The sequence below is a fragment of the Eutrigla gurnardus genome (assembly GCF_963514095.1).
Source record: "Eutrigla gurnardus genome assembly, chromosome: 17".
NCBI classification, from domain to species: Eukaryota; Metazoa; Chordata; class Actinopteri; order Perciformes; family Triglidae; genus Eutrigla; species Eutrigla gurnardus.
In genome coordinates this window covers 13,671,945-13,691,811 of record NC_139928.1, presented here as the reverse complement: position 1 = coordinate 13,691,811, position 19,867 = coordinate 13,671,945, and the positions used below count along the sequence as shown (strand labels likewise).

Below are 19,867 nucleotides of genomic sequence, written 5' to 3'. Positions count from 1 at the left end.
TGTATAAATCTCTCTCCTCTGATTCACCCTCTTGACTGCATCTACATATGTGGTCTTGTTTTGCACTCTGACCTTTAAGTGCATTTTAGCTGGTTGAAAAGAGGGCGAGAAAACAGCAGAAACACACCCTGACCCCGCATAAACTGCTTGCTCCCATGAGGCTATACTTAGACTAAAAGTCCTTATTTTCCCTCATTCTGCTGAATATTTTGTAAATATTGTTTTAAAAAGTGCTGTAGGCTATATACATAAATACAGTTTACTGACTTGTCTTCTTCTTGTGCAATCTTCCTGGTTTGTGCTTAATGAATTCCTCCCCTCCTCTCCTCCTCTTGTCACTGGGTGTAGGACGTCCTCTCAACATTTCTTTGTTTATCAAAGGTCAACTAACTGTCTACTTCCACCCTTTCCTCTTAACCACCAGTTTTTACTCCTCACACATCCTCCTCTTTGTAACTGTAAATAAACAGAACGGGATTAAGAAAAACTCCTCAAACGACAGCATAAGGTGAGAACTCAACAAACAAAGAATGACATGAGATTTTGATCCCCTTTAAAACACTAATCAACTACTTTTCTGGACATATTTGATACTTTTTCTTTGTGAGCATGAGTTTATTTGGGATTGTTCAGTTGACCCACAAGTTAATAATTTATTCATAGCAATTTGAACTGTGGACTTTCACCACATGCACATTTTAAAATATATAACACATTTTACAACGTTTTTTGTAAAGTAAACATTCCCCCTTGATTACCGCTTGAAGCATGTTCATCCAGGTTTGCAGATAATAATCACTGCGTATCCTTTTTGTGTAAAATTATAAAATTCTGTATTGACAATATCAGCTGGAATGCAAAGTCTCCGCTATGTCCGCTGTGTGAGGAGTCTGTGGGGTCCAGCACGAGGGTCCCAGCTTCTTAAAGTGACAAACATGCACAGATCTGGGTGCAAGCTGCAACATAAAAAGGTAGGCCTGTCGTCCACTTTGCAATTAAGAGTTTATAATGAGCGTATTTTGGGTACTGGATTATAATATAATTGTTGTAGGAATTAAGAGATTTATGGGATAGAAGGGAGGGATGATGGAGTGTTTGGTGCAGTTTGGGTATATAATTACAAAATTAATTTAATGTTCTGAATCTGTCTCCAGGTTAAGGTAATTGATATATTCTTTGTAAATAAATTAAATCTATTTTATTTACTTTTTCATACTGAATATATATTTTCTCCAAAACAACAAACAAAAAGCTATTTTATTTAAATTTTCTGTGGCATATATAAATAAAGAAATATGACTAAAATACCCGGGCCCTGATTATTTAATATATATTATATAACACTGATACTACTGAAAATACAAATCATTGATGAGTATTTTAAGTTTTATTCTGTAGTAGAAATAGTTGAATGATTAGGAAGAGGAGAAATTATAGTGCCAGGGTTGTTGAAGGACTGAGCTCTTATTTTGAAATCCTCGACAAATGCTAAGAAGTTCTTCCTGGTTCACGAGCAGAGGAGATCAACACACTTGTGAGTGCTCTCCTGTTCGTTCCCAATATTTGAAACATCCTACACAAGTTCTTATTTTTCATATGTAACCTTTGAATGCATCACTAGTTCTTATTTATGTTTATAAATGTGTGTATTAAGTGAGAAGTGATTTGAGTAACTAGCCGGCAACCATCTTGGAAAGTGTGATTAGTGTGCAATGCTGTGACGTCATGACTCATTTGTATTGTCCTGTCATAGAACTGTAATGTCTGTCTGGGAAATATGAAGTAACACCTTCCTTACCTTCTTCTCCTCTGACCAGAACGTGAATAAGCTTATTTCCCTAAATGTCAAATGTTTGCTATGAAGCCTCTATTAGTGCATACAGTCAATCTACCTGTCTGTCTCTACATGTCAGCCCTGTGATAGACTGGTTACCTGTCTGTCTCTACATGTTGGATCTGTGATAGACTGGTTACCTGTCTGTCTCTACATGTCGGTCCTGTGATAGACTGGTTACCTGTCTGTCTCTACATGTCGGCCCTGTGATAGACTGGTTACCTGTCTGTCTCTACATGTCGGCCCTGTGATAGACTGGTTACCTGTCTGTCTCTACATGTCAGCCCTGTGATAGACTGGTTACCTGTCTGTCTCTACATGTCGGTCCTGTGATAGACTGGTTACCTGTCTGTCTCTACATGTCGGTCCTGTGATAGACTGGTTACCTGTCTGTCTCTACATGTCGGCCCTGTGATAGACTGGTTACCTGTCTGTCTCTACATGTCGGCCCTGTGATAGACTGGTTACCTGTCTGTCTCTACATGTCAGCCCTGTGATAGACTGGTTACCTGTCTGTCTCTACATGTCGGCCCTGTGATAGACTGGTTACCTGTCTGTCTCTACATGTCGGCCCTGTGATCGACTGGTTACCTGTCTGTCTCTACATGTCGGCCCTGTGATAGACTGGTTACCTGTCTGTCTCTACATGTCGGCCCTGTGATAGACTGGTTACCTGTCTGTCTCTACATGTCGGCCCTGTGATAGACTGGTTACCTGTCTGTCTCTACATGTTGGATCTGTGATAGACTGGTTACCTGTCTGTCTCTATATGTCGGTCCTGTGATAGACTGGTTACCTGTCTGTCTCTACATGTCGGTCCTGTGATAGACTGGTTACCTGTCTGTCTCTACATGTCGGCCCTGTGATAGACTGGTTACCTGTCTGTCTCTACATGTCGGCCCTGTGATAGACTGGTTACCTGTCTGTCTCTACATGTTGGATCTGTGATAGACTGGTTACCTGTCTGTCTCTATATGTCGGTCCTGTGATAGACTGGTTACCTGTCTGTCTCTACATGTCGGTCCTGTGATAGACTGGTAACCTGTCTGTCTCTACATGTCGGCCCTGTGATAGACTGGTTACCTGTCTGTCTCTACATGTCGGCCCTGTGATAGACTGGTTACCTGTCTGTCTCTACATGTCAGCCCTGTGATAGACTGGTTACCTGTCTGTCTCTACATGTCGGCCCTGTGATAGACTGGTTACCTGTCTGTCTCTACATGTCGGCCCTGTGATCGACTGGTTACCTGTCTGTCTCTACATGTCGGCCCTGTGATAGACTGGTTACCTGTCTGTCTCTACATGTCGGCCCTGTGATAGACTGGTTACCTGTCTGTCTCTACATGTCGGCCCTGTGATAGACTGGTTACCTGTCTGTCTCTACATGTCAGCCCTGTGATAGACTGGTTACCTGTCTGTCTCTACATGTCGGCCCTGTGATAGACTGGTTACCTGTCTGTCTCTACATGTCGGTCCTGTGATAGACTGGTTACCTGTCTGTCTCTACATGTCGGCCCTGTGATAGACTGGTTACCTGTCTGTCTCTACATGTCAGCCCTGTGATAGACTGGTTACCTGTCTGTCTCTACATGTCGGCCCTGTGATAGACTGGTTACCTGTCTGTCTGTACATGTCAGCCCTGTGATAGACTGGTTACCTGTCTGTCTCTACATGTCGGCCCTGTGATAGACTGGTTACCTGTCTGTCTCTACATGTCGGTCCTGTGATAGACTGGTTACCTGTCTGTCTCTACATGTCGGTCCTGTGATAGACTGGTTACCTGTCTGTCTCTACATGTCGGCCCTGTGATAGACTGGTTACCTGTCTGTCTCTACATGTCAGCCCTGTGATAGACTGGTTACCTGTCTGTCTCTACATGTCGGCCCTGTGATAGACTGGTTACCTGTCTGTCTGTACATGTCAGCCCTGTGATAGACTGGTTACCTCTGTCTCTACATGTCAGCCCTGTGATAGACCGGTTACCTGGGGGCCCGGGGCAGAGATGTTAACGAGATAAAAGAAGAGTTTATGTGCTTGTCAAACTTGTATCGTTTTAAATCCAGGTCATGGAAGACAACAAACCATGGGCTCTGATCTCAGAAGTGGGCGAACAAGGTTACATTAAAGAGGTCACTGACATACTGAAACAACACTTCCATATCATCTGTCACAAAGACTTCCTTCAAAACCCTCTGCTGCACGGTCCTAAAATCCAGGCCTTGTTAGTGTGGAATGCCCTCCCAGCGGCCGATCCTTCGCTGCTCAGTTTGCTTCCCTCGCTGAAGGTGGTCGCCAATGGAGGAGCGGGCATCGACCACCTGGACGTGCCGCACATCACCGGTCTAGGAGTGAAGGTGACCAACACTCCCGGTGTGGTGAGCGACGCCACCGCTGATATTGCGATGGGTCTGCTTCTGGCCTCGGCACGCAGGATCGTTGAAGGTGAGTCAAGCCTATGTTTCATTCATTTATATCGACCAAAATAATGAATTTTTCTCAAAGGGAACAAAAAAAAAATATATATATAATTTGCTCATAAATTGTTTGTCACAGAAGGCCAAGTGGCGTAAGTATAAACCTTCAACTAATTTGAGAGAATGTCCTGTTTTTCTGTAGGTCACCAAATAGCTGTTGACCCCAAGACCACCGATATACCGCAATGTCTGATGGGAGATGAAGTCACAGGGTCGACTCTTGGGATTATTGGAATGGGACAAATTGGCTCCAAAATTGCTCAAAGAGGCAAAGGATTCGACATGAAGATCCTGTATCACAACAGGACCAGGAGGTAAACGTTTGATTCATTCATTTAGAAGTTTGCCAACTTTTATACTCATTACTATCACCGGATATTCCAAAGCAAATGAGACAATGTTACGGTCAGCTTCATCTTCTCTCTCTGCTGTTCAGGAGTGTTGAAGATGAGCAGGCGGTGGGTGCGAGTTACCGTGAGAACATGGACGACCTCCTGAAAGAGTCGGACTTTGTCATGCTGGCGGTAAACCTGACCCCTGAAACCAAAGGCCTGATCAGCCACAGAGAGCTGTCCCTCATGAAACCCACAGCAACGCTGGTCAACATCAGCAGAGGTGTAGATAACGTGCCTCCTTAACTAATCTTGGTTAAAAGAAACATTTCAATGAAGTTTTTCTGAAACAGTAATCTAATTTTGGTCTTTTCATGCCTCAGGTCTGGTTGTGGACCAGGATGCTTTAGTCGAAGCTCTGCAGTCTGGAACCATTCATGCGGCGGCGTTAGATGTGACTCACCCTGAACCTTTACCAAGGTCTCACCACACTCTTCAACCTGAATCACAATCAGAGACTTTGTAACTTTTCAAAGAAGAACTTAATTTAATTTTGGCCCCATACATTAATAAAACACACTCTTGATACACTGAGGAGTTTTTCTGTTACAGTCTTACTTCAGTTCTTGACTGCCAGTTACATAATCCCGCTTTAACTGTACAAATATTAACCTTCTGTAAATAGATGACGGAGGAACACATGCATTAACACAAGGTATTCAGAGATCCAAGCATTTGTATACAAAGTTGTTGTTTTTTTGTTTTCTTTGGGGGAGGGGGGTTAACTAATGGACACTATTTGTTATTGACATACAGATAATTATCAACCGGCAGCTCTGAAGTAGTTTAATATTTACCGACACCCAACCAACTGGTTGCTGGCTCCTTAAAACTCTTCTTCTCCATCATTCTGCAGGGATCATCCCCTCCTCGGCCTTCCTAATGTGCTGATCACCCCCCACGTTGGCACCAACACCTACGCCACGACAAGAAGGATGGTGCAGAGGATGGTGGAAAACGCTGTGGCTGTACTAAAAAGCCAATCTATTCCCAATGAAGTAAAATGACTTTATGAACGGTAGCTCACCTGTCTGTAGTTCTAACTGTTTCCCTAATCCAAGATGAAGTCCATACAGTTGAATTGTTCTGTCCAATGCTCTGCCATCATGAACACGATTATTTACATTACGATAGGATTACGAATTAATCAGTTAGCAAATGTTAATACCACTCTGTTTGTATATGAAATGACACAATAATATGGTAATGATGATTTAAACATTCAAATGCAGTCTACAACTTTGTTTTGACTGAATGACATTTTTGCTCATCTCTGTTATTATCAATTCTCACACTCCTCCTTCCTTGCTATACTTTACATTATGCATCATGTGATTCATCTTTTTTTTCATATTACTCCACCTTGTCATAATAAACCAATTTCACATTATCTTATATCTCTTCCACATTGGTTTAATGCTAGAATCCAAGCTTTTTGCATTTGTTTGATCAAGGTTCAATTCATAGTCATTGGGCAATATTGTCTACAACTTGGAACTGAGAAATGCAAGACAATCCTTGCTAGTGTTGACAGGCTAACAAACTGCTTTCCACCAGGGCCTGCAATGGAGTTGCCTCCTTCACAGAAAAAAAATCAGAAAATTAGGCAAGCAGTCAGCGCCTCCACATCAGGTGCATGTGAAATCTGACAACATAAATATGAACTTTATCCAAATAACTGTATTTTGTATCGATTTATTCTGTATTTATTCCGGCAAAATGAGGATACACTGTAAAAAAAAAAAATAGGTTTTACAGAAATCCTTATTTCTAAAGTATATTCTTTCTACAGACTATATCTTTCTATAATCCTAAAACGATATGCATACCCTTTCATTAGTTTGAGATTATTCTGAAAATAACAAAAAAAAAAAAAAATTTAAAAATAAAAGAAAAAGCCAAATTATTTGGGGGGGCTTGGGAACAATTTCGGGTAGCTCCAGCCCCCCTCAAACAGACCGTAAAACATCACTGCTGTAGGCTTTGGCTATACATTAAGTTGACATTTCTTTCTTGCGGTTGAGAAAATATTTGATGCTCTGTGGCTTTGTCATCTGGACGACATCACTTGAGGCGAACACGAGCAACATCTTCCATTATCTTATACCTTTCCCATGTTGGGTTAATGATAGAAGCATTTGTGCATGCTTGGTCATAAAGGGTTAACTGCCAGTTTGCATGCTCTTAATAAGCTGTATTTAAACCTTTGAATATTCTACTGTATTTGCTGCTACATTTGCTTAACTTGCCCTTTGAAGAAACATTTGCACAAATTCTATAAAGAAACGATGACCAACACAATGGGCCAGACTTTACTCATGGTATCAAGACATTACTCATGGACCGCACAAGAAGAGGTTCGCACTGAGCCACTCCCATTTTTATAACCATATGTTTTTAAAAAGATAATGCTGTTATTGCAAAGTTCAGTACAGATAATGGATGTCTTTTTTTGATCGCAATAATCTGCAAAAGACATTTCCCAGCACATAAACACACACTCTCTCTCTCTCTCCCCATCACTCCTCCTGCCTTAAGGTTGTCCCCGCCTGTTTGTTCTCCCTGTTTCAGTTAATCGTATGTCATCTCTGTGTTAAGACGTCAGACCTGCTTCAGCTTTCCTGCCTGCCTTTTGGTGTTTTGCCTCTGATGCCTGTCTGCTTTTGGTCTGCATCTTGTAAGTACATTTTTCATCATTAAATCATTCAACACGACCTGCAGTGTTTTCTGTGTGATGCCACTTTTAACAGGTGGTTTTATCCGGCTATACATGAAAATAATGATTAATCCAGAGAAAGAGTGTTGCACCAGATAAGTGTGAAGATATTCAACGGCTAAAATGAAATAAACTGATGTGACTAATTCAGAGTCATCTTTAATAATAATAATGACTACTCGTTGTTTATTTAAACCAGAGGATCTCGTTATGGTTGCATGTAATTGCTATGTAAATTTAATTACTTTAGCTGTCTTCTGTGAAATGATTTTTTTTACACAAACATTTTCCCGACATCTGTGGGCACATTTTCTCAGACAATAGAAACATATACAGGCTTCTGTGTGGAGTGTTGCAGCCAACAGAGCAAGGAGCATGTTAGAAGATAGAAATCACAATGGTGGACATTTGGTGGATTCAACTATTCTGATGGCCATTAGATGGAGCAATAGTGAGACACACAAGGGGAACAGATTTATGTTTAAGACGTCAACAAGTGCAAAAAGTCCATGTGGCATAATACGGGACCTTTAAAATTATGCTCATCAAACTGTTTTTACCTCCAGGTCATGGAAGATAACAAGCCATGGGCTCTGATCTCAGAGGTGGGCGAACAAGGTTACATTGAAGAGGTGATGGGCTTAATAACGCAACACTTCCAAATCATTCCCCTCAAAGACCTCCTTCAAAACCCTCTGCTGCACGGGCCTAAAATCCAGGCCTTGTTGATGTGGAAGGCCCACCCGGCAGCGACACCTTCGCTGCTCAGTTTGCTTCCCTCGCTGAAGGTGATTGCAAGCGGAGGAGCGGGCATCGACCACATGGATGTGCCGTACATCACCGGTCTAGGAGTGAAGGTGACCAACACTCCCTGTGCGGTGAGCGACGCCACCGCAGATATGGCGATGGGTCTGCTTCTGGCCTCGGCACGCAGGATCGTTGAAGGTGAGTCAATATGTCAACGTGTCTCTCAGGGGACAAAACTAATTTAAAGTGTCACATAGTATGCTAATTACCAGGTTAATATTTTTATTTTGTGTTTTCACCCTCTGTCTCAAACACGCCCACTTTAGTGTGTTTCAATGGAAGTGTGTCACGACTGAACTTTTGACGTGAACCCAAATGCTAGACTCCAAGACAAAGTGAACAATATTTTAATAACAAAGTAGGAAAGGAAAATCACTCACGGAGAGGAAAACAACGATACAGGACAAAGGCAAAACAAAGTATCAAAATAATGTTAAGCTAGACTATGGCAAAATACGTAAGAGAATTCAAAACCTGACTTGGGCTAACGTGGCTGGCACAGGACAACGGGAAGCGCAGACTATATATACACAAGGTAATGGGACCTGTGACCGGACTGTGACCTGTGGAAAACACAGGGGGAAGTTACCTGAAACGAGTGGAGAGTTAGATTTCAAAATAAAACAGGAAATCATGAGACAGACAAAACTAATCGTAACTTCGTGTTTGTTCTTGGACGCGACAAAGTGCCTATAGGTTGTTTATTTTCTGTCCTGGGCCCGAGGCTGTGGCAGTTTCCCCCTGGGCCCTCAGCAAACTGTCTTGGTTGTTTAAAGTCCTAACTGAACACCTATCATTTTTTCTAAGTTATTATGCTTCAGTGTCCACAAGCACGTTGTAAGGTTTTGAAATGTGCACTTTAAATACAAGCAGCACCAAGAGGCAGTACCGTCCTCAATGTGGCATTGGTGATAAAAGAAATCTAGTTTGAGAGAATGTCTTGTTTTTCTGTAGGTCACCGAATATGTCTTGACCCCAACATCAACTATATACCACTACGCCTGATGGGAGATGAAGTCACAGGGTCGACTCTTGGGATTATTGGAATGGGACATATTGGCTCCAAAATTGCTCAAAGAGGCAAAGGATTTAACATGAAGATCCTGTATCACAACAGGACCAGGAGGTAAACGTTTGATTCCGATATAATTCAAATAGAAGATAGAATATCATGTCAAAATCCAATAATAACCAAAAAAAGATTTTGTATACTACTATAACCGGATATTCCAAAGCAAATGAGACAATGTTACGGTCAGCTTCATCTTCTCTCTCTGCTGTTCAGGAGTGTTGAAGATGAGCAGGCGGTGGGTGCGATTTACTGTGAGAACATGGACGACCTCCTGAAAGAGTCGGACTTTGTCATGCTGGCGTTAACCCTGACCCCTGAAACCAAAGGCCTGATCGGCCACAGAGAGCTGTCCCTCATGAAACCCACAGCAACGCTGGTCAACATCGGCAGAGGTAAGATGCCTGATTTCCCCAAGTCCCCCAAACTTTATTAATCCTGGTTAAAGAAAAAGAGTGATGCTTAATCTATTCTTTTCATGCTTTAGGTCTGACTTTGGACCAGGATGCTTTAGTCGAAGCTCTGCAGTCTGGAACCATTCGTGGAGCGGCGTTAGATGTGACTCACCCTGAACCTTTACCAAGGTCTCACCACACACTTCAACCTGATTCACAATTCATTAAATAAGACTATTCAACTTTTGAAAGAAGAACTTTCTTCCTCTTTGAATAAAATGTTGTCCCCATACTATAATAATCAATAAAGCATACTCTTGCTTTAGATAAAGATTGCTTTGTGCTTGACGTTAATGCGTCAATTCCTCACACAAGTTGCATAGTCTCACTTTTATTGTACAAAAATGTACCTCCTCATAAATGGATCACAGAGGACACAATTCAGCATGAGTTGACAATGCCTTTTCATGACAAGGTCTGAAAAGAGAGTGAAGAGGAGGTGCAGACGTATAGCTGACTACACATATAAATGATCATTCTGTCTATGTTCCTTTAAAGCTGCCGTAAGCAGTATTTTGTATTGCACAAATGTGTATATTATGCTAAATATATCAGTATTAGTTATGAAAGTACGGAGCTTTGTCACCCTGTAGCTCTGTACAGCTCTGTGATGGTTTTTCAAGGATTTTAGCTTGTTTTGTTTGTCTGGCCTGCAACTTTTCTCTCATCCACTATGTTTCCAGACATAACAAGGCGGCTAGCTAATAATAGTGAATAGAAGCAGAGTTTGACATTTACCAACACTTAACCAAACTTCTTGCTGGCTCCCTAAAACTCTTCTTCTTCATCTTGTGCAGGGATCATCCTCTCCTTGGCCTCCCGAATGTGCTGATCACCCCCCACATTGGCACCAACACTTACACTACCACAGGAACGATAGTGCAGGGGATGTTAGAAAATGCTTTGGCTGTACTGAACGGCCAAACGATTCCCAATGAAGTGAAACTAAAATGACTTCAATGATGGTAGCTCATGTTAGACTCTTCATAATACAGGATGCATTGTATACATTAGTTTGTACATGTGTTTTTCTGTCCATATCAGCTGTTTATTTGTGTTACAATACACTTGATTGAACTGATTCACCAATTAGAAAATGTGTAATTGTATAATTATGATGATTACCTGTAAAATGGGATGCAAATTTCAAATAAAGGTTGATTTCGTCAAGAGGTATAAGAGTTTATAATGCATTAAATGTATCAATAGTACTGGCACACGGCATTAGCATGAGATGTTATGATTAATAGTAAAGTTTCTGCACATTTCCATTAGATGGTGATTTGCTCAATTCAAATAACACTGGACATTTTATGCAAAGGATGGGTATGTTGCTACAGTGTTTTATTACCATTTTTGATTATTTGCAGAGGCAATACATGCATATATTATTAGATAATTGCTTCCTTTCATTTACACTCATAATTTTTGGTTTTATGATTACTTTCATCTCAAACTGTAAATGCTCGCTATTTTATTATTTTATCTGACTGTATAGGCTATATTTTCGCCCTTATATGGTGGTAGTAGTAGTAATTGTTGCAGTTGTAAATGTAACTGTTCTGTCGGAGATTTCGCTGCTTGAAAAGGGGGAAGTTGAACATCTCTGCTACGCACGAAATCTTTGCGAAGCTGCGATTTGACCGTTCATTTGCCTGATTATATAAGAAAATCCTAAAACACTACTTCAACTATATATCCTACAGGAAAGATGAGAATATATAAACGCCCTTTTGTACAGTCGGTACAGACCTATATACTTTCCCCCACAAATAAGCCTTTTAAGATTAATTTCATTCAGGCATTTCAAGCGGCTACTAAAGCCGCTCTGTCATCAACCCTCGCCGCAGAGTTACAGCCCAGTAGGTCCACACACACACAAGCAGGCATGAAGATAGAAACCGGGAGAATATAATTTTAGATAACAATATAATTACATTTAAACCTGCCACTCAGTATCTGTTTGGCTCTGCTAAAAAAAAAGCCACCATGTTTATCTCTTCACAAAACTCACCGCCCTCCTTCAAAGATTTCACCCTCGTCATGGTGAGTGACACTTCTTGAGTTTTTGGTTTCATTTGGACGGACATAAAAAAAAAAAGTGTGTTACGTTAGTGGTGGTTTCCTTGTTTAACTTACTAACGAGTCTTCCGCCTTGTTGTCGCTTCTGGTATTTAAAACTCGTGATGGATGTTTTGAGAAACTAGCAAGAGTTCGTTATATTCCAAAGAACATATCCAGCTGAACAACGCAGTCCAGTGTTGCCAACTCCAAGTTCACACATCTAGCGATATAATAATGGATCCTGCCTTCTTTATCAATGTATTAATCCTGTTTCTGTCCTCTGACCTCACACCGAACAAAAACACCTGAGGAAATAAAAGAATACTAGGTCACTTGCTTCCTGTTTTGGCCAGAATTTTATTTAGATTAATAACCCAGAACCACATATCCACATCGGCACAGGAAGTAGATAATTTACTAAAGTAAAAGTACCAATAACCACACTGTTTATATACTCAACTACAAATAAAAGACCACCAAAAGTGAAAGTAATTTGCAGACAAATGTTATATCATTAGGTATATAATAACCCATGCATTTCCATGTATTTATTACCCTTTGACTGTTTTAAATAGTGGCGCAATTCATTATTATTTACATTAAGGATTATTTTCTCAATTATTAGATGAATTGTTTGGTTTGTATGACATTTGTAAATGGCATCAAACGCCTAACACCAAGCCTAACCCCCCAGCCAGCAGTAGCTGTGGGTAATGTGGGCCAGCTGGCTGTGGACCTCATTGTGTCCACTCTCAACATGAGCAGAGTGGGCTACATACACACGGACTGTCTCATCCCCATGACTGGAAACAACCCGTACACCACCTGTAAAGAAGATGCTGAGGAGCTGCACACCCCTGCAGAAGGTACCATCACATTTCACATGTGAAGTAACCCTGTACCAATATCATTTTTTCAAAACACGGCCAAAATAATTAACAATATAAAAATATTTTGTTTGATAACCTGCATGTGTAGGGGGGAAAAAACGCTGTCCTGAAAGTTATTAGTGTTAAATTGGTTTGTCTCCTGCCACTAGCTTTTGGGTCCACATTATAAAATATAATCCATAATCTCTCGTCAACAGTTTACACAGCAGGAGAACTGAAGGTGGCCGTTCTTCAAATCAGGGCACCAATTATTCCGGTAAAACCACATTGTGTTGCATCAGCATGAGTTGATTCTTTGTATTTGATGATCCAAATTAGTGTTTTTGTTTTGTTTCAGGTCTACTTTTTTAACTGTATGTTGTTTAAATTGCAGACAAAATCCAAAAAGTTCCGTCAGCTGCTCGTGTCTTGGATCAAAGCCAGCGGGTTCTCCAAGACTGTAGTTCTGTCCAGCAGCCACGCCTACCAGAGGGATGACCAACAAATGAAAGGGTACCTGACCATGCACTCCACTTCATCGTCTTTGCCTTTTTGCAGTTCTACTAACAGATATGTGTCCGTGTTAGCACTACTTTGAGGTACCTGGTCACTCCATCCCTGCTTAAGGAGAGTGCGGATGTGTTGAAGGAGCTTGGCTGGAGGGAGATGGAGCGGGTGTCGGCTTTCCCGGAACTGACAGACCCCAACGTAGAGCCACGCCTTTACGTCCCTGGAGGGGGCATAACCAAAGGACTCTACACAGACGGGTATGAAGACAAAGTCACATCACCTGTTGGCAACTTCCTAAAGACATCAAAAATAACCTTTTATATAATGTTACATAGTATTATGTGTATCGACTAATAGTCTACTTAAATATTGCAGACTAGCTTTAGTATGATAATAACAAAATCTGATTTCTCAACTACAATATATGTTTAAATTCAGTTAAAACAACCCAGTAATCATAAGGGATTTTTTTGTGTGTGTGTCTGATTATGTGTGCTGGATGTTGTGTTCAGTTGTACAGAGGATCTCGCCTTGGCTGTGCTGCTTCTCTTCTGTTCAGAAGGTGACAACATCCCAGACGCCTTCACACTGGTCAACCACCTCAACGACTGGCTTCATCTGCTGGACAATCCTGTAAGTGACATACGGTTAGATTACAGAGCCCTATTGCCTACAATTAAGACAAAGATGATCTACTGCTAAGATTATAATTCTAATGCTTTAGCCCGATTCCCATTTCAGAGCCAGAAACCCAGCAAATGGAAGATCCCAACTTCCTGGAGTCTTCTTTTTGGCAGCGGCATCCCTCCAGCACTGTTCTGATATATATATATATACAGTATGTTTTTACTATTTCTAGCTCATAATTAGCTTCTGGGAACTACAGCATAGTCTTGTATGTATTATATTGAGTTTAACTGGCTTGGATTTCAAACTTGGTTATAAACTGAACCCATAAGAACTCTCACATTCTCTGACATTCATCACCATCTCCTTTATTTTGATTACAATCAAACCAAATGACACAATTTGACAGGAATTGCATATGATTTCCAAGAATTGTTCTTTTCAATAAAAGATTGCGACAAGACCTCAGTGTGAATTTATATCTAAAATGATTGAGGCTTCGATTGTGTTACTCTCTGGACCCTGCCTCCACTCGCTTAACTGAAAGTGGTTGGCCAGGTGCCACACTGTATTCCTGGTAGTCCCGCCTGTGTAATTTGATTCCTTTCTACGAACATGTTACAACAACTTGCATAGTGGTAAAAAGAGAGCACTCTGATTCATACTTTGACTTTCTGAAACTCCCTTGCTGTGTTTGAGGTTTTCCTTTCAGTCTGCATCTTTGCTTTTGGGTGGTTTCTGTGTCGGACTGCTCGTGGGATAGGAATGTCCTGACAACATATTTTTTTTTAAAGAGGGAACCATAAAAATGTATGTTTAAAAAGACAATTTGAAAAATGCTGCTGGCCCTAAAAGCAATATTATTGAACCAATGACAAATATTGGCTTAAAGATAGTTGAGGTATTCTGAGATTTAGTTCTATAATAAAAGCATTATTAGAGGAATAGACATTTTATGAAATACATTGATTTGCTTTTTGGCAGGGGTAAGTTATAGTAAATGAAAAGACTGATACCACTTGATTAAGAGATATTATGGCTACTTGCCAACAAAAATTATTAACTTATGGAACAAATTTCACCTTCGTTATAAAAGTAAAAGTCAACAGGCTTTAGAATTCATGCAGTTTGCATTGCTAGGATAATATTAGCATCATGACCAATAAACTGTTAGCTTAGCATATAGACTGGAAATGTGAAAACCGCTAGCTTGCCTCTATCCTATGGTAATACATTTACAAACCTCGAAAGCTCGCCAATTTACACGTTATCTCTTTAATCCGTAAAATAATAACATGGGTTTGGAAATAAGTTGCCATTCAACGGTTACTTGTGTACACGCTAGTGCTTGGCTTAAGAGAGCAGGAACTTCTGCTCGTTGCCTGGCAACTTGTAGTTTTTAATGCCCTGGTTGTCTTACAGGTATTGTTTCCAGTCTTCATAAGCAGCTACACATTAAAACATTTTTGTATTCTTTACTTCTTACAGTGAGCTCTTAAGAGTGACACCTCAGATTCAGCAAACGCTCCTGACTTAACTGGAAATGACCAGCATGAGCTTTTTGATGGCCACCTGTGCGTTAATTAGCCATGGCCATTAGCCATGCCCCATATATTAGTATATTGTAGGCCAGTTACAGGAGATCAACACAGGAAAGTCTATTTTTTTAAGCAAGGTCAGCATCAGAATTAAGGAACCTTAACAACGAGTGCTTTATCAAAATCCAAATTATTGCTCTAAGTTACATCAAGTATGTAATAAAGTCGCTGCTTACGACAACTCAACCAATCAATCAGGCTGGTGGTGACCAGTAACCAGAAAAGAGCAAAGGCAAGTTGTTATGCAAACTAGATAATACCAGTTTTATTTGTAGATTACGCTCTAAGAGAAAGAGAAACTTAAGACAATTTCATTTCAAAAGGAGAACAAGTCATCAAATCAGGTTTCTACTGTATTCAAATCTGTAACATTGTGGTTCTTTTTGTTTTTTTACAAGCAAAAATATGTCTTTTTTTCTCTCTTTTTTACACACATCTTTTAAAAAGAACACTATGTACATCATGGAAACATTACATGCCACTGAATTTCTCATGTGGGAGGAGGCAGTGCTTTTCATTAAACCAACCCCATCACTGGAAAACTTCAAGTAATCTCTTATAAAAAATAGAACATTTATGTTTGCCTCTGAAAAAAAAAAAAAAGTTCTCTAAAAATACACATATGAACAGCATTACATATCGGCAATGCTTAGCCCCTAGCCTCAGTCTGAATTTCACAAATGCAAAAACCCATAATAGAATGACAAAGCTGCAAAATAATAATATTAAAGCAATAAACAGATTCTCTGACTCCAGAAGCAGCGCAGGCTGTGTTGAGGTGTGACTGAGGGAGAAAGCGCTGGTGTGTGTTCGTCTTTTCAAATGTGCTATCTTCAAAGAATGTTGAAGTGTCTGCTGTAAACAGTTTTAGAGAGGATGAGGAGACGTGGGGAGAGCTGAGGTTAGAGATTGAGGAGTGACACGCTGCAGACGGGAGGAAGAAACGGGACATGTGCGATGGCTGACTAATGCTTCAGGGCTGGGACCCACAAAAAAAAAGGCGATAAAGAGAGCTGGCTGATGTGGTGGAGGTGAAGAAGAGTGGTTTGGAGTCGAGGAAGAAGGACACCGAGGTTTGGAGAGAGCTGGAGATCCCTGCCGATGTTGGCTTTGCTGCCAGGGCTGTAGGCGCATGGCCGCAGGTGGTTAGCAGTCACTGGTTTTCGCCCTGTCACAAGACACAAAGTATTTATAAAGAGGTTGAAGTCAATACACTATTTCCGTAGAGTGTCAGTGAAGCTCAGGAGTGATCAAAGGAACTCATGCAACGTAATCAAGTCAACGTTTTCAGCTTGATCGTGTTTACAAGCTAGAAACCACAGAGTGGAAATCTAAAAAAAGGTTTGCTGAGCTGCTCGGAGGAGCTATGGCACGATACAGTGTCTTGGATCACTTTGATCATACCAACATTAGATTGAGTATTAATGCAGCGAAAGCAACGATAAGCAACACTTTTTTCAGACGTTCGTAGCTGAAACAGTTTCAATAAAGTGTCCGCTTAGTTTTTGCAGAGCGTTAGGACACGTGATTAGATGTGATTAACTGTGAGTGAAATGGACCCAGGAGGATGTAGGAGTACAGCTGAAACATTCATCATCATTCCATTAATTGATTAGTTGCTGAACCGAAAATTAATCAGCAACAATTTTGATCACTGATTAATAATTAAAGTCAATGACCAGGCAAAAATGAAAAAGAAAAGAAAACAATTCTCTGGTTTCATTTATGCGTTTGTCTATTTGATATTTTTAAATTTAATATCTTTGGGCTTTTTGTTCGTAGGATGTATTGATTATACAGTCGTGTGCCTTTTGCTGCTAAAACCTATTCAAATCAGAATTAATATTACATTTAACTTATGAAAGGAACAGAATCTACACAGGAAACTTATCTATAGAGGTGAAATGATTGACAAAAAATTATCAGATACTATTTTGTAAAATCAAAGTAATTTTCAAACCAAAAATAGTCAACATAATTTTTTTTCAAAATGTTCTTCGTCTTCGATAAATTGATAATAAAAATCATTAGTTGCGGCCCTAAATATCTAGTTCTAAAACTCTAAAACTAAAGGAAAAGACAACAAAATGTTTTGATTGTCCAATGGGCCGCCCTTCTATTTAATTAAAAAGGCCTCTTAGACCTGGACAAACAACCAAATGAAGTTTAGCAAGGCCAAAATACAACTGGTGCACTTTAAGTTCAACAAACCAGTTCAGGAAGTCGCCATTCTAAGGTGTAGAAATGTGAAGACCACATGAAACAACTCTGAAAGTTAGGAGCAGCAGTAAAACCACAGGAACATGCAACAAACTTAGAGCTAAAGCCCCAACACATTTTGCGTGATGGATTGACGGTCATCACACAAAATAATGTATTCATCTTTGCTGAATACTTCCTTTGTATGTACCGGTCTCTTTCAGTACTTCCTGTATGAGAGACCACCAATTATGCATACATTCTCTGTCCTCATCACCCTTAGTTGCCAACAAAACAGCTGCAGTTTTATTTGCAAAGCAGTAGTTTGGTGAGGTCTAAGCTTTAGTGGTTGTTGTAACTGTTTTACACCAATATACTCAATAACTTGACGGGATTGAACAGACATAAAAAAAAAGATGCCACCAAATCTGATTCTGATGCACAGCCTAAATTAGCACCTTGCATTATTCCAACATTTCAGAGCTTCAACACTGAAACCACAAATGTACACACACGCCAAAAACACACAAACGCACACACGCACACACCATGCTAGAGTGCAACCATAGTGAACTCCAAACCGCAGGAGCCAAGCAAATCATGAAAAGTAAAGCAAAACCTCACAGAAAAAAAAACACAGCAGATACCAAGTACACACACACACCTCGACATACAAGAGTGGGCGTTCGTTTTAAAAGTTGTGGGTAAACCTTGTCCTGTAAATGTGCTCTTCATGGTTGTTGCTGTCACAGAGAGGGGCAAAGATACACTGCCCCCCCACTGGACAGGCCAGCTCTTGTCATGTGCAGCAAATGCAGCCCAAACTGTCCGAGAAGAACCACAACAGCAGAGTAAGACCTCGTCAGAAAACGGTGCAGTTTGGTCCGAATTACTGGAACAACACTGACATGTCACACAACAAAGGAAGGCTTCTGAGAAATGAGCTTAGTGAGCCATTTTTGGAGGTGCACAGTCATCAGAAATAAGTGCTTTATCAGGGTGAACCGTCTCGCCGTGTCAGTTAGCTACACTGATGGCTTCACACTAAATGACTGAGAATGTTGAGAGAGAGGTTAAGAGAGAATGAGAGCCTCAGCTCAGTATGAAGTCTAACTTCTGCTATGAGGAGGTTGAGTCATGAGCTGGGAAAGCCTGAAACTGCAAAATGAAACTGCGGATTTTCTACATCGCCCAATATGGAACATTATGTAGGGATTGTACCAACAGAAGCCCCTTTTCTGAACAACTGTGATGGAGTATATCGTGTTCCTACAGTCTGTGTTGACTGAACTACAGTGTGTAATGAATACAAAAGTGGAATTGTGATGGTGTTCCGATCAGATCATCTCGGACGGTAACAACAATTTGATACTTGTGTGTGAAAAACGAGGGGCTCTCTACCAAAATAAATAATCACCTTTTTCTCTTTTTCTCCGAGTCATTTGTCCTGGGCTTGCTTTGGGGTGTCTTGGCTGTGCCTGATTTGGAGATGCTGTCTTCTCTGCGTCGCTTGCTGTATAAAAAAGGAGGTAAATGGGTAAACAGCTGTCTGTTCAGTAAAATAAATAATCACCAGTGATCTATTCATAACATTTATCAACTGATTATGACTAATGGCCAGAGTGTACTGACTGTGCCGTGCTGCCGTCCTGCTCCTGTTCCTTGCAAGGAGACTGTGCTGGTACTTTGCCATCCTGTCTGTAGTCTCCTCCCTCCTCCAGTTGGCTTCCCCGTTGGCTGCCGTTGTATTGCTCTGTCGGACACCTGGCCTGAGGTTGAGTTGAGGGTGGAGACTCCGGTGTCAGTTTCTGATCTTCCCTTGATAACTCCCGCCACCGGTTCTACACGGGAAGTAAACACAGAGAGAAGATTACTTTCCCACTTTTTTTCTACTATAAAACACAAAATAATTCAAGAGAGAGTAATGAAGACTTTAAAATCTGTTGACGATAAATGTAGATGCCAACAACAGCTATTAGCCTAATCATGCACGATAAAGATAGCCCCATACTAAAAGACATTTGAACAGAAATGAATGCTCCATCATGCAGTGAATCAATGTAGTGACTCGAATGGATTCCTATTGGTCTCAGCTAGCCGTGTCACAATTATTATCAGATCTAAACCTCAAGCAGAGAAGTTCAATGAAACCTCCATATGATACCATCTTGTGACTAATCCTTTAGATGGGAATATATTTTTAAATTGAAAAATTGTTAAAACTGTTTTTTTAAACCATATACATAAAGGGAA

The 19,867-nt window shown here is 40.6% G+C and overlaps 4 protein-coding genes across 4 annotated transcripts in view; 3 read left to right on the top strand and 1 right to left on the bottom strand.

Moving 5' to 3' along the window:
- The first annotated feature begins 849 nt into the window (after window positions 1-849).
- LOC311028019 (putative 2-ketogluconate reductase) lies at window positions 850-6,094 on the top strand. Its single transcript, XM_084032291.1, has 6 exons — window positions 850-971; window positions 3,898-4,276; window positions 4,451-4,622; window positions 4,745-4,923; window positions 5,024-5,120; window positions 5,557-6,094. The coding sequence occupies exons 1-6, from the start codon at window positions 855-857 to the stop codon at window positions 5,705-5,707; spliced, it is 1,095 nt and encodes a 364-aa protein (XP_083888417.1). The 5' UTR covers window positions 850-854; the 3' UTR covers window positions 5,708-6,094.
- Window positions 6,095-7,322: 1,228 nt separating this feature from the next.
- On the top strand, window positions 7,323-10,794 carry LOC311028020 (putative 2-ketogluconate reductase). The gene is made up of 6 exons (XM_084032292.1): window positions 7,323-7,377; window positions 7,983-8,361; window positions 9,178-9,349; window positions 9,509-9,687; window positions 9,780-9,876; window positions 10,545-10,794. Exons 2-6 carry the CDS (start codon window positions 7,986-7,988, stop codon window positions 10,699-10,701), a joined length of 981 nt encoding a protein of 326 aa, XP_083888418.1. The 5' UTR covers window positions 7,323-7,377; window positions 7,983-7,985; the 3' UTR covers window positions 10,702-10,794.
- An 811-nt stretch (window positions 10,795-11,605) lies between these two features.
- Window positions 11,606-14,280, top strand: psmg2 (proteasome (prosome, macropain) assembly chaperone 2). The gene is made up of 7 exons (XM_084031563.1): window positions 11,606-11,793; window positions 12,506-12,677; window positions 12,899-12,957; window positions 13,075-13,193; window positions 13,268-13,447; window positions 13,703-13,823; window positions 13,932-14,280. The coding sequence occupies exons 1-7, from the start codon at window positions 11,737-11,739 to the stop codon at window positions 14,010-14,012; spliced, it is 789 nt and encodes a 262-aa protein (XP_083887689.1). The 5' UTR covers window positions 11,606-11,736; the 3' UTR covers window positions 14,013-14,280.
- A 2,325-nt stretch (window positions 14,281-16,605) lies between these two features.
- The window catches only part of LOC311027471 (tyrosine-protein phosphatase non-receptor type 2-like), an 8,458-nt gene continuing 5,196 nt past the window's right edge, over window positions 16,606-19,867 (bottom strand). Inside the window, exons 5-7 of the mRNA XM_084031494.1 lie at window positions 19,247-19,455; window positions 19,032-19,127; window positions 16,606-18,438 (exon numbers count right to left, since the gene is read on the bottom strand). Of these exons, the coding sequence (XP_083887620.1) occupies window positions 18,414-18,438; window positions 19,032-19,127; window positions 19,247-19,455 (330 nt within the window). The 3' untranslated portion in view covers window positions 16,606-18,413. The remainder of the gene's footprint in view (window positions 18,439-19,031; window positions 19,128-19,246; window positions 19,456-19,867) is intronic.

Coding starts and splice junctions, on each gene's coding strand:
- psmg2 (XM_084031563.1), top strand. CDS start 11,737: ATGTTTATCTCTTCACAAAACTCACCGCCCTCCTTCAAAGATTTCACC. Junction 11,794..12,505: donor AAGATTTCACCCTCGTCATG/GTGAGTGACACT, acceptor CTAACCCCCCAG/CCAGCAGTAGCTGTGGGTAA. Junction 13,194..13,267: donor GATGACCAACAAATGAAAGG/GTACCTGACCAT, acceptor TGTCCGTGTTAG/CACTACTTTGAGGTACCTGG.
- LOC311028019 (XM_084032291.1), top strand. CDS start 855: ATGCAAAGTCTCCGCTATGTCCGCTGTGTGAGGAGTCTGTGGGGTCCA. Junction 972..3,897: donor GCAAGCTGCAACATAAAAAG/GTAGGCCTGTCG, acceptor TTTTAAATCCAG/GTCATGGAAGACAACAAACC. Junction 5,121..5,556: donor CACCCTGAACCTTTACCAAG/GTCTCACCACAC, acceptor ATCATTCTGCAG/GGATCATCCCCTCCTCGGCC.
- LOC311028020 (XM_084032292.1), top strand. CDS start 7,986: ATGGAAGATAACAAGCCATGGGCTCTGATCTCAGAGGTGGGCGAACAA. Junction 8,362..9,177: donor GGCACGCAGGATCGTTGAAG/GTGAGTCAATAT, acceptor GTTTTTCTGTAG/GTCACCGAATATGTCTTGAC. Junction 9,350..9,508: donor TATCACAACAGGACCAGGAG/GTAAACGTTTGA, acceptor TCTGCTGTTCAG/GAGTGTTGAAGATGAGCAGG.